The 13,977-nt window shown below is 40.1% G+C and overlaps 1 protein-coding gene across 11 annotated transcripts in view; it reads left to right on the top strand.

The window, feature by feature from the left end:
• syne2a (spectrin repeat containing, nuclear envelope 2a) overlaps positions 1 to 13,977 on the top strand; it is an 83,881-nt gene that overhangs the window by 59,597 nt on the left and 10,307 nt on the right. For all 11 annotated transcript variants that reach the window (XM_071467631.1, XM_071467632.1, XM_071467629.1 and 8 more), the window contains 9 exons: positions 184 to 331; positions 821 to 915; positions 1,500 to 1,731; positions 2,561 to 2,758; positions 3,756 to 3,863; positions 5,274 to 5,429; positions 8,174 to 8,332; positions 9,347 to 9,513; positions 13,501 to 13,663. In XM_071467631.1, coding sequence (XP_071323732.1) covers positions 184 to 331; positions 821 to 915; positions 1,500 to 1,731; positions 2,561 to 2,758; positions 3,756 to 3,863; positions 5,274 to 5,429; positions 8,174 to 8,332; positions 9,347 to 9,513; positions 13,501 to 13,663 — 1,426 coding nt within the window. The remainder of the gene's footprint in view (positions 1 to 183; positions 332 to 820; positions 916 to 1,499; positions 1,732 to 2,560; positions 2,759 to 3,755; positions 3,864 to 5,273; positions 5,430 to 8,173; positions 8,333 to 9,346; positions 9,514 to 13,500; positions 13,664 to 13,977) is intronic.

Raw genomic sequence — 13,977 nt, 5'->3', positions numbered from 1 at the left:
CATTTTGCAACAAATGCAGAGCTGTAATCAATATTTCTTTGTGAAACATTTCACTTAATCTGGTTCATAAATTCATGTCAGCCTTTAAGATGGATGATGCACTTGACAGCTTGTCGCATCTAATTAAAGTAGTTTTGTCTCCACAAACATTTTTGTATGTAAAAGTCCTATGTTGTTTTCCAGAGAGCTGCAGGCTGAGCGTCAGTGTTCCCAGACCTTTCAGGAGAAATGTAAGAACCTGATGCTTATGAAGGAAAAACTTGTGGGGGAATCAACATCCAAAAAACCTCAAAGTCTCTCCTGTCTCCAAGAGATGCTGACTGTCCATCAGGTACAATGCATTTCTTTCATTTCAGCGACATTACTGAGATTCAGATTTCATGAACAGAAACCAGCCTCTAAATTGCGTCATTACTTATGTTACAATATTCTGTGGGATGAGAACTTGTGTCAGCCAGAAATGACATTGACAAATAGGCCAAATTACTCAAATTTAAAGTGACATTTTATCCTGTTAAAAGCAAAGTTATTCTCACTAGTTATAGAGCTAGGGTTGAATTCTTTGTGAATAAATTCTTTGTTAATGAAGCCTTTCCCTCCCCTACAGTACATGAACTCTGGATAAACAGCTTATCTGTGTACCACTCAGGTGACAAGCATGTTGACAAAGAAATATTTGGCAATTAAGGGGAAGCTAAATTATGACCTCATCAGCACAAATGATTGTCTCATATATTACTGTGGTTATAGTAGGACATCTGGCAGATCACTGATTCTCCCATCATGCTCTCTCTCCTGCTGTTATCACTTATTCCCACAGAGGCTTCAGGCTGACATAATAACTGGACACCAGCTTCTGCAGGGTCTTCTCTGTGATGCAGTCAAGTCCATGGAAAAAGAAACAGGAGAGAAAAGGTACATGTGACTTATGAAAAAGCCTTGGAAGTATAATATATAATAGAAGTATTTTAAATGTATAGTAACAAACTTTATAGAGTTTTCAGGTTGAGGATACTGATTAAGTCTGCATTTGCAGCAATGAGACAGTTTCCTCCTTTTAAGGTTTTACCCTTCAGCTGTATGCTGACAACAATGTGCAGTGTGTGAAGGTGTTTCCTGCCCTGGAACAGCTAGATTTCTCTTTCCTAGATGATTCCTTAAATCTTCTTAATCTTTTTTTTTTAGTGTTTGGAAAGCTCTTGAATTTTTACGGGCTCCAAAGGAAAGTTCCCTGTGCTCCCCCTGCTGAGACTGCTACTGAACATTTAAAGAGAGTCTTCAAATTCTGCTGATTTGGTGTTGTTATAGCAATTGCCCGTGAACGACCTATGACAGACTAATTTATGTTTCTCCTTTGCTACTTTATTAAATCTGCTGGGTTATGTGTCTGTTTTTTTGCAAAGAAAGTGGATGGGTGTCCGCACGTAGGCTGAACCTGTACAACATTGTTTTTCTCCAAATGGAACATAAGCTGCAGCTGTTGTGTTGTGTCTGTACAGGTCTGAGTTCATGACACAAGTGGCCAGTATGAGGGAGACCTGGTTCAGTGCTGTTGCTCTGGCCAGCCAGCGCAGGTCCTCTGTAAAAGAGCAGCTCAGACATCAGAGAATCTACCAACGCGGCTTGAAACGTCTGTGGAAGTTGCTGAGGGATGTTGACCCTCTGCTGCCTCCTGCTGGCCCTGCTCTGTGCACACTGCAGCAATTGCAGAGCTGCGCTGTTGATTACCAGGTTAGCACAGATGACAACAAGTGCTCTGTTTTTATTCATTGTTTCATTTTCTGAACTTTTCTGTCAATAAAAATTAAATCAAAGCAAAAATGCTGATTCAAATTATACCACATAAATGGTAGAAACACACACATACACAAAAACTGAAAGCGCTGCACAGTACGTCTTAAATATCCAAGTTCAGTCATTCACTGTGTGGTTGGTTCAGTGGGCAAGGAATTTTTTCAGGGAATTGGCTCAAAACTTGCAGCTTTTCCTTCTGTATGATCAAGAATTTTACCCACACACCTTTGAAACATTGAACAGGACTATTTCCAGTCCTTCACAGTTGAATTAATGATTTACTGACCAACTAAAAATTCAAGCCTCAGGCTTCATATTTGTGATGGAAGTAGCAGCAACACATATCCGACCAGTACCCTGCCTGTGTGTGACAGAGTTACAGTGCCTCTAATGCCTGTCTGCAGTTTTCAGTGTTTCCTACTGTGGGGAAACAGTGTTTGTGACTGATCTCATGTAATCTGGAATTGAATAGTGTGATCTGTGAACAAATCTGGATGAAAGGTTCTTTTAATTGGCGCCAGTGATTATGATAGTTTTCATAATCAAGACCACATTTCTTACAGTATAATCGCATTCATTTCCTGCAGTATAAACCCATTAATTTCTCTCTGTCACAAAAAGAACCTGAAACCTCATTCACGCTGGAGTAGAAGCCTTTGTCCTGTGGTGGCAGAAATTGGAAATAGAACATTTTAATGTTCTATTAATGTCTAATGCTACAAATCAAACATTTAATGTCAAGCCTCTTTCTCCATATTTGTCCAAGTGTGTTGAAGAGGCTCTGGGTCTGCACGCCACCGTCTACAACCAGACGCTGGAGGCTGGCAAACATCTGTGTGAAACCATGATGGAGTCTGAGTGTCAGGGTCGACTCCAGTCAGAGCTGCAGGCCGTCGAGGAGGCCTGGACACGAACCACCTCACTGCTGAAGAGGAGGAGAGACCTGGTTAATACAACTGTTCAGGTAACAGAGACATTTATTTTTTATACAGTGCAATCAGACAATTAATAAGAGCCCAATAAACCTAAAGTATTAAGCTTTACATGACCTATATACAGGACCTGATCCTACCCCAATACAAACACACAGGAGCTGGTGTGTTGCATTGAGCTACCGCCAAGAGGGATCAAAGAGCAGCTCAAATTTATCCCTGATCCACATCCAGACACAGCTTGTTGTCATTGTCTGTCCCTTTCATTCCATCACTCCAACTCTGCAGTGCTGATATGTTGTATAGTACAATAACCACGAACACTATAAATGGCAGGGCTCATATCTTAGTTGTATACTTGTGGCTTCCTTTAGCTCCAAGCTGTGCGTGATCACTGCTGTCCAGGTTTTAGCAGGTCTTTCCTGCTTCATGAGCTGTGTTAATTTCAGTACAACGTCTTAATGTTTTGCTGTCCAGAGAGGTCAGGGAAAGTTGTGTTAACCCCTTTGAGCTAAACAGGATCTACCCGGGGAAAGGAAAATCCCTCTGAGCCACACGGCAAAACTCACACAGAGAGAATAACTTTGTCATCAAGTATCTGAGGATTTTTAGGAAAACAAAACTGGTGGTGTTGGTTTTGTACCTGTTTTAAAATGTTAATTTATGAGTGCATGACTATACTATTTACTTTGATGTACTGGATGATTTTGATTTACTTTTAGAAGCATCTGATTCTCAAAGATGTGTGTTTATGAGAATAGTGATGGCATTAACGATTCTGCCTTTAATCAGATTTTTACAAAGATGTTTAGAAAGCACATTTCGTTTTTTTTTTTTTTTATTCCTTTTACTGCAAACAGAAGTCAACTGAATTTTTAATAGTAGAACTTTAAAGTTGGACATTACCTCTGTGTTGTTTGAAGCTGAGACATTTGTGCTTAACAAAGTAAATGACTGATCAGATTGTGTCAGATGTTTGTTAGACTTGGAGATCTCAGTGTGTGTGTTTGTTTGCTGCTGTGTATTTAGAAGTGGTCTCAGTGTCAGGACGGGGTAATCGGCATCATGTCTGACCTGGATGAGGTGAAGACCAGGATGAAGCAGCAGCTGCCTGAAAGACCAGAGAAGCTCATTCAGGTGATTAAAACATGGCTGGTGTGTTTGTGAGTCTGTTGAAAATACCTTTTAATGAGTAATACGTAGTGATTTTATTGTACTGATTGATTCATTAAGTTTAAAAATAAGATGTGATTTGCTGGGTTTCCTATCATCTTTCAACCTCACATCTTATTGAAGAAGTAGATAAATATTGTGCTTCTGTAGAAGATTTTCTAAAAACCTGCACAAAACTACCAGAGCTCCTTCAAGTCCTCACTTAAAAAATACTGTTGAGAATACTGAGGTCTCGTTCTTTATATTTATTCTAGGAATTTTGAGCTTCTAGCAACCGATAAATAAAAAAAAATAAATAAATGGTGGATATTTTTTCGGCAGATTCCAGTATTTTAGATTCAGTATCTTTTTAAACTTAACCACTTGTGGATTGAAAAAATAAAATAAAATAAAATGAAATAAAATAAAATAAAATAAAAGACACAGAATTTTCCCAGAAGAATTTTCTTCTAGTGTGGACGTGTGTATGGAACAGCAATTCATCACACACAATTGACTATATTCTGTGCTATATTTACTGTGTCCCTTTTTATACGACTGTCCAAATTCTGAATGTGTTCATTTTCTCCCTGAAAAATACCAAATTGTAACAAGAAAAGCAGTCTTCTCATGCTCTTTGCATCATATTAGATGCAAAAATTACTGTCAATGCACCTCTACACCACAGTGATAACTCAAAATTATGATGACTAGTAACTGTCTGAAATCTCCATTTACTGCTCATTATACCAGGAGCAGTGAATAAGGGTAATGAGGGAGTGATTTCAGACACTCATCACCTCACTTCATCTAAAATCTGAGCCATGGTCCCGACAGCTGACTGTCTTACTGTTTAGGACAGACTTTCTGCAGAAGCCTTCTAATTTCTGTCTAAAACATAAATCACCTCCAAGAATCCACACTTTTGTGTCTCCACTTTTTCAGAAAAACAGGCACTGAGGGTGACATGACCATGACACATGTTCACTAAATAGTTATCATTGTACAGTGTGTATGACATTAACACATAAAGTTGTTTATTCATCATAATAATAGCATCCATCAGTATGAATCTGTTGGAGGAGAAAACTAACCAGTCAGCCAGACTGAAAACTGGCTGAAGTTTCTCCACCCCTCAACTCCATCAGTGGCTACCCCCCATCCCACCAGAGTGCCTCTGAGTTTAGCCCCCCTTTCCCTTTATTTATATACCCCCATGCTTTCACTCCCCTCCCCCTTTCTACCCCTTCTACCCTCCCCCTGTCCCGTCCACAGCCCTTTAATCTGGATGGTCAGAGCAACACGAGCAAGAGAGAGGGAGAGAAGCGTGTACACACAGTTTGTATATGGCTGTCTGACCGCATGTTTAAGTGTGTGTGGGTGTGTGTTATGCAGGAGACAGAGCTCTCTCTGCAGCGTTTGGCCGGTGGATTGAGGGAACTGGACACCATGAAGACAGACCTGTCCCAGTACATCGCGGCTGGTGACTCGGCTCTGTTGGAGCAGCAGCTGGAACAACTCCACGGTCAGTGGGAAGAGCTGTGTATGAAGGTGAGAACAGACACACACACACACACAAACACTGTAAACTGAGCCTGAGAAAGTTGGAGATTGTAGATGGAGCAGGTGTAGAGGGAGGTATGTGAGAGAGGGAGAGAAGGAGGGAAACATTGCTACCAGCGGTTTCTTGGCAGTGACCAGCAGCACAAAGCCTGTGCACCACTGGGGCTGAGCACACACACACACACACACACACACACACACACACACACACACACACACACACACTCACACACTCATTTGTGTGAGAAAAGAGCCACCATGTGCAGGTTCATGGAGGGAAAACTAGAGCATCTTGCCCTCTTGTTAATATTTAAGCAACTTTCCACTGCTAAAGTTTTCTGAGCTTTTTTCTGCTTTTACCAGCAAACAAAAGAAACTGAAGCCCTTTGTAGTTTATTCAGATTTTTTTTTTTTACATACTTGCCTGACAGCTTTTTAAGGTTGTAATTAGCTCCCGACTCAGACTCACTGTGAAAGCTCTCCAACTCTCCAACAGAACAGGCTGTTAATTCTGTAACTGCATTATTGGTGAAAGTAGCTCCGCTCTATACACAAAGGCTCAAATTCCTACAGTTAAGTCTTTTGGCTTAAACATAAATGAACTCTTGTTCTTGAGAAAGCAACGGTTATGACATACTTGGGACGTTTCCTGCCGTTATTAAGGCTATGGGATCATTTGTTTTCATGCTAATTGGTTTGCCTGTCTGCTTCCACCTGCCTCCTGTCTTGGCAGGAGTCACAGATGCAGCAACATAAGCCAGGATGCCCAATCATTGGGTTTTCTTTTAATGTTTAGGGTTTTGTCTTCATTTCATGTACAACCATGGATAGCTGCTCATCCCAACCCCTCAGTTCTTCTTAAGTTTGTCCCAAAACAAACAATAAATTTCCTGAAAACCAGTGGAAAGACCTAGCAGAATACCAAATATAAAATAAAAATATAAGTAAAATCTCTGCTGGAAAGTAATTTCTGGAAATAAAGCACAGGCTAATTTCTGCTGTTTGATCACACCTGAGACTTTTTCATCCCTATTCATTCCTGACATGGCTGGGGGGCATGGATCTGCGCCACAGCAGCTTTTCCTCTGCATAGTTAACAGGTTGTAGGTGGGGGAAGCCGCTGGAATGGATCCGATGAGCAGATGGCCTGGCTGGTCTAAAGGGATTCAGAGGACAGGCTCTATTGTTCCTGGGGAAGCACAAAGTCCTCACAGGGTGACTGCAGCTCACAATGCTCCCTAAATTCTCCAGAGTCCAACAGGCCCAGCAGTGTTAGTACATTAAAACCAAAGCAGGGCTCATTTAAATCAAATAAATGCCACTGAGCAGTAAAATATAGCTGGTTCAAACATGCCCCATGGGCTGGTTAAGCCCTTTAACCTCAAAAAGATCATCAGCCCCCTCCTCAGCTATGTAATGGGGTGTTTTCATGGCATTAAGATGTCATTTGGACTTTGTTCATTTTATCAAATAGCCAGACTCTTGGGGATTTTTCTCAATTCAGTTAATTACTAATTTGGAATAAATGTTCCTGCTGCTGCTTCAGTGAAGTAAGAGAAAACACTTAGTATTCAGTCAGTTTTACAGTATTTATGCATTTCTGGATTATTCACACCAAAGCACCAAGATCAAGTCTACAAAAAGCTTTGTTGTGTATTAGATTTGGGCCACAGTGTTTCCTGGACACATACCAGGACGTATCATAATAAAATAACCCTCTTTCAGACTGGACTGACATCTGTCAAAATCTGTGGCACCACTGCTTTGAAGCTTTTGTTTCATGTTAAAGTGAAGACTTTCGCTCGCAGTTGTTCCCAGCAGGTCTGTAGTAAATTTGGCAAAGAAAGTACCTGACTCTTGTAACTGAGGCACATTTGTTGTGCTGTTGTAAAATTCCTCAGTTTAATGGTTTGTTTAAAAACTATAAATCATGTTTAGTGCTTTGTGTGGACAATGCACCAGATCCCTTGTTTGTCTTAAACTTGCATCAGAAATTATTAGTGTGAGAGTTAAACCAGTTTCCATGCATCTGTAAATGTAGCTGGATCAGAAAACTCACAAGTTTATTTCTATTAGAGCTCAGGGGGCAGCACAGGTGTCCAGCACAGGTGTCCAGCACAGTTGTCCTGCACAGGTGTCCTGCCAGCACTACAATTCAATACCTTTATTATCATTACACAAGTTACAGGTACAATGACATTAATTATTAAGGCTTTTCCATGATCCAGGTGGATTTAATTATATTTGATGATGCCGTAGAAAATAATGTTTAAAAATAAATGTAAAATAAAGTTTTAGTGTGCTGTCTATCAATGCAAACCCACCTGTGTCACAGAAGATCCTGCACCATCATCCATTAAAATCTACTACACCTTTCAGGTAACACAACCACCTGCCTTCTGATTGGACACAGCTTTGTGATTGAACCATCATTGTCCAATCAGATTCAGGTGTAAAAGCAGGGTCAAAATTCTACTTGTAGCTTCAGGCTGACACACTTGATTGGTGATTTTTACATGCAGTTTTCTGCTTTGTATCTGTTCACAGATGTTTACAAAACCACTTCTTCTTTGACATTTCTTATTCTTATTGACCCTAATTTGAGCCCATAGTTTTCGGAGTTTTGATACTTCACTCATATGTTTCAAACAGTTGTCTCGCTGACAGAAAGTGTGCAATAGTGTGCACAGTTGCCTAATGCCAGTTTGCCACCTTGACTCTGTCCTTACCAGGTATCCTTGCGCAGACAAGAAATCGCAGACCGCCTCAACGCCTGGACCATCTTCAACGACAAGAACAAAGAGTTCTGTGATTGGCTGACTCAGATGGAGAACAAGGTGTGCCACAGCGGAGATCTGAGCATCGAGGAAATGGTGGAGAAGCTGAAGAAGGTACAACATCTAGGAAATCTTAATATCTTCTTTTACAAATATAGAGGTTTACTAGGTTTTAATGTGACAGACTAAAAAACCAGGCTGTCATGTTGTGACATCGATCTGATATTTTGTCTCACAAATGATCTTAAGAGAGGATTGTTTTTGAGTATTTTCCTAAAACTGTTCGCACATTATACAACATAGCACTGGTTAGAGTGACATTACTTTTTGAGATTCATTATAGTGAAATGGAACTGAACCTTCAAATACCACTGCTGATCTAATCTCACTTGCATCCACAGTATAAAACTTTTACACAGGATACCTCTTGCACACTATCCCCATAATCCAGAGCATGGATAGCATGTCAGTGCATGATTAAAATCCATACATGAGCAACATGCATTATGTTGTATATAACAGATGGTGGCCTGGAATGGAATGGCTGTGTGGCCTTTGTTCACACACAACAGTTGTCCTTTCAGTGACTGAAAGCCTTTTGTACCTTCCTGTCTCATCATGAAGCTTCCTCATTTAGTAAACGAGATGATAATTGGTTTGAACATTGCAGGATCACTGTTTTGGTCTATTAGAGAAATGAGAAAATTAAAGGCTTGTGATAGTGGTTTACATTATTCAGAGCTGAAAATGGCACTTCCTTGTGACACCCGACTGCTCCAGGGCACAGGAACAGGTGTTTGGATGAATTGAATACTCTTTAACACTTAAAAGTTTTCTTTTTTAAACTTAATTCATGTTTTGCTGATCGTTTCAAGATGAAACAAATGAGATTAATTAAAAAAATGAAATGCTTATTTCTCATCCGTTTTGGCTAAATTAGTAAAACATGAGAATACACATGCATACTAAACAAGCAGTTTAGTTATGTAATGCTTCATTTAATGGATATTAAAAATGTCCACTACAGCCGAAGTTTATATCCACATTATACAGGGATTAAATCATTTTACATAATAACAATACTGTAAGAAAAACTCAGCATAATCTTATTATGCTGTGTCTCCACAGGACTGCATGGAAGAGATCAACTTGTTCAGTGAGAATAAGAGCCACCTGAAGCAGCTGGGAGAGCAGCTGCTGTTAGCCAGTGATGAGGCCAAGCAGACCCAAGTCCGCGGTTCGCTGCAGGAGGTCAACCAGCGCTGGCACAACCTCTTCCACCACATCGAAGCCAGGTGAGAGGAGCCACAGCTGTCACAGAAGCTGCACAGAGTGATTTGTTGACCCACTAACATGTATGTATGTGTGTGTATTTGCATCAATTTCCAAAACCCACAAAAGGACATCAAAACAATATTGGCAAATATTGAAAGTGTGAACCACAAGCTTGGGGATGTAATAGTGAAAGGCTGGTTAAATGAAAAATCAAACTGTGTGTGTGGATGATTATTGAGTTTTACTGAGTGTCCCACACACTAAATTCAGTTACTAAAGCCAGTTATTATCCCTCTGCACCAGCACCTTTCACAGCAAAGCCACTCTACATTAAAAAGCATAATTAAGGACTGATAGGCTTTAACCAGGAGCCTGTAATTAAACAATAGCTCTAGAGCCATCCACCTGCTGTTCTGTGGTCCTGCAGCTGTCAGGAATACATGGCTTCTAATGTACAGACTGAAGAGGTTAAACCCTTGTGATGATAAACAGCTACTGCCCCCGACCCCCACAGACAGATGGACAGTCCTGTGGAAGAGCAGGAGACATATCTCCTTGGCCCTGCAGATCCAACCTACCCCCACCACCACGAAAAAAAAACTGTGCTTAAGTCTCAGACAGTACCATATGTCCTCACGTCCGCACTGACAACCCCTCCCTTTTTATAGTCTGTCAAAGTAGGATGATGTGAGCAAGGGTGGGTGGGTTAGTATGGAAGGGGCGGGGTCTGTCGGCATGCATTAATTACTGATTGTCAAAGTGACGTCCCCTCAAAGACTCCACAAGCAGATTTCAGGGGTATTGGGGTCAATTTAGGCAACCAACAAAATTTACATCCACTCTTTATTCTCCTTTTTGCTCTGGTTTGGGCTCCACAGAGAAAAAAGAGAGTTGTTATCTTTGTCTTTTTGCTGTTTGGATCAGGACCACACAGCAGATTCATCTCAGCAACAGCTGCCTGCTCATTCTAGAAACAGGGCTGACTAAAGTTTCCTCTTTTACATTACACAGTTAATTGATTCAAGTTAAGATGAAAATAGCAAAGAGTGGAGCTTTAAATATCCTTCTTATTTATGTCTAGATGTCGACATAATAAACATACTCGGGAAAAGTGGACATTGTTTGCCTGAAAGTGGAAGCCCTTCATTTATGTTTACATTTTATACATATATAGATGGAAACTGCTGCATTAGAATGGGGTACATCCATACAAGCCATCGACTACAGTAACATAAAATATGTGTTCTGTACTGTACTGTATGTAGCCAGCTCATACTATTATAACTCAAAGCATGAAACTGAAAAAGCACATGTGCAGTAAAGAGCCACATAATTACAGTGGCAGGAGTAAATGTCAGTTGGAGTTAAGTCTGTGAATAACTTTGAGCCCCCCTGTGATCAGCTGCACTTTAACTTCATCCTCTTCATCCTCCAACCATTTTTCTTCTCTCCTCCTCCTGCTCTTTTCTGCTCCGTTTTCTCCTTCCACTCTGTTCTTGTCCTTTTCCTCAGCGAGGACCCCTGACTGGGTTTTGTGTCTTTGTTTGGCCTCCGCATGAAGCTGCTGGCCTTTGTTAGGCTGTCAGAGGTAGAGAGGGAGTGAAAAGGAGAGAGAGACAATTAAGCTGACTAAGATGGTTGTATCTGCAGAGTGGAAGACTGTGCTGGACAGAATTTACAGTGACTGTATTATGTCTTCATTACACGGCCATAAACATGAAGCCACATAAACTACACACACAAACTCCCACCGACTACATACTATACATTATCCCTGAACTTTGTCAAGGGGTCATTTGAATTTTCTTACTGTTGATGTTGACACACCACCTGAATTTTTATACAACAACATTTTTTTTTATCCTTTAATTTCAAAGAATGGTTTTTTTTTTTATTCCCTCTTTTTCATTTAATAAAAGGTGTCTCAAGACAAGCAGCCACATATGTAACTGAGTCTGCATAAATACAAACAGACAGAATCTGACTGAGTAGTCGACAACATATTTCTATATTTCAACAGTTTTCGATATTTGTTGCTACAGACCTGTGGTTTTCAGGTCTGAGACTAATCTCTGGAAAATGTTTGAAATTTTTGGGTTGTGCCTATGCAAATACCTGAGGACCAATATGTGACTTTTTTGATACCAAACCATGAAAAATAACAATATCCTCCTACACAATTCTCATTAGCCATGCTAACGGTGTGGCTCAGGTTGGTCTACCTCTTTGGTCCACTCTGAAGTATCAGAACAACTGGATGGATTGTCATGAAGTTTTGTGCAGATTTTCATGATCTCCACAGAATGAATCCTACTGACATTTGTACGCCTCTGACTTTTCCAGCAGCACCATCATAAGGTTTAAATTTGAATTTGCCTGCAAAACTAATGACATTTACATTACCCTCAGTTGTATTTTTTGTTAAGCATTAATTAGCAGTTGTTATAATGCTAACACGCTAAAAGAAGACAGCACATCTGGAAATTATTGTACCTGCTAAATATTGTGCATTGTCATCGTGATAGCTCAGCCTCACACAGCCTTCATTTCACAAAAGAAGTCAAATGTCTCACCTGTTCGATGTTGTCTAAACACAAACAGCCGTATAAAGCAATAATATATAAAGCAAAATTGAGTCTAAAAGGTACAAAAATCTGATTCAGTCAGAAGCTGTTTTTATAAAGCATATGATGCCAGCTCCTGGCTGAAACTCAAAACGACTCAAAAAAGAAAAAAAAACTCACCACTAACCATCGATATAACCTTTTCCAAGACTGTGCATGAACTTCAACTCCATTATAATTCTTCTCTGAAATCTCTGAAGAATCCAAAATGTCACAAACATCTCTACCTTTACAGGTCTAACACTTCTCATGAGAAGAGAACTAAAAGGGGCTCTCACTCATGCACACACTCACTTTTCTATAGTCGTCCCAATGTCTGGCATATGTTTGGACCCTTTCATGCATTCTTCAGCCTGCCACTTACACTCACAGCTGTTTTTGGTACTTATTATTTTGGTAGAGAGCATCTCCTCTCAGCCCTGACAGGCTCTGCTGGACCTCGACCGGACAGGAAGGATCAACTGGGGAAATTAACTCAAACTCCAGAATGGGGCACACTTTCAGAGGCTTTTAAGCCTCTGAAGAGAGCTTTTATTGTCCCGAGCGTTGCTATGACACCAGTCAGTGTGGCGTGGTGTGTGTGTGTGTGTGTGTGTGTGTGGGTGTGTGTGTGTGTTCACAAGGGGGTCAGTTGCCATGGAGACTTTGGAAGTTCTAGCGTAAGATACCTGAGAGAGTGAACAGCTAAAGTTTGTTTGTGTGTTTGTTTCTGTCTCTTTTTTCTTTCTTTCTGCCTGTTTCTTTGTTTTTTCTGTATTTTTTGTTTTTGTCTTCTTTTATCTTTGTTTTTTTCCCCGCATTTTGTCTTTTGTCCTTTTTTTATCTTTCATCAATTTGTCATTATTTTCTTTTGTCTGTATTTTCTTTCTTTCTTTCTTTCTTTCTTTCCTTCTGTTTTAATCTTTCCCTTTTTACCTGCTTTTCTTTTGAGTCTTATTTTTCCTGCTTTTCTTTGTTTTTCCTGTCAGTCTTTTCTTCTCCTCTCTCTTTTCTCTCTTCAATGTATTCCTTTTTTTAATTACAAAGAGAAGAGATGTCTTATACCATATTTAAGTACTATCTTTTTTCTTGATCTTGCTTCCCAACCTGAGGTTTGGGACCCCAAATGGGGTCATAAAATAAATCTGAGTGGTCACAAGTCAATTAACGATGTAGAAAAGCATTAAAAAAAAACAACTCTCGCCATTTTCTCAGATGTTCCTCTAACCTTTTTTTTGTGATTTATTGGATAGTTTTACCTCTTCACTAAAAGTATAATTGAATCCTTTTTTGGTTGAGTTCATTATTACTCAAAATGTGTAATTAATGTTGCAAATGATTACTGAATGTGAAATGAATCTGTTTATTCAACAGTCTGTGTGTGTGGATGTGTGTGTTTTGCAGGGTGAGGAAGCTGAAGGAGACACTGGTCACAGTACAGCAGCTGGATAAGAACATGAGTAACCTCCGCTCGTGGCTGTCCCGGATCGAGGCCGAGCTGTCCAGACCAATCACCTACAGCGTCTGTCACCACCAGGAGATCCAGAGGAGGCTGGCCGAGCAGCAGGTAGACAGACACACACCACACACAGCAGCCAGTGACACTGGTCGCTCGTCAACAAACACTTCATATCATGCTGTTCTCACACACACAGGCAATTTCACTTTGTGAGGTGTCATCCTTTCTTTTTTTTATTTCTGCCTTTGAAATTTATTTCTGAATATCTCTCCTTTTTGTTTTTCATTTTGCCTACGATATGTTTTTTTTTTCTTTCATTGGTATTTATGCTTTTTTTGTTTGTATTGTTGCGTTTTGTTTTCATATTTCTGTTCCCACTTTTTGTTTTTCCAGGTCTCTGTCACTCCCTCTCTTTGTCTCTG

The sequence above is a fragment of the Trachinotus anak genome, unplaced genomic scaffold, assembly GCF_046630095.1.
Source record: "Trachinotus anak isolate AG129_WGS33_773 ecotype Australia unplaced genomic scaffold, CSIRO_AGI_Tana_v1 ptg000031l, whole genome shotgun sequence".
Taxonomy (NCBI): domain Eukaryota; kingdom Metazoa; phylum Chordata; class Actinopteri; order Carangiformes; family Carangidae; genus Trachinotus; species Trachinotus anak.
Note: the sequence above shows the minus strand (reverse complement) of the source record. Positions and strands in the feature narration are given on the sequence as shown.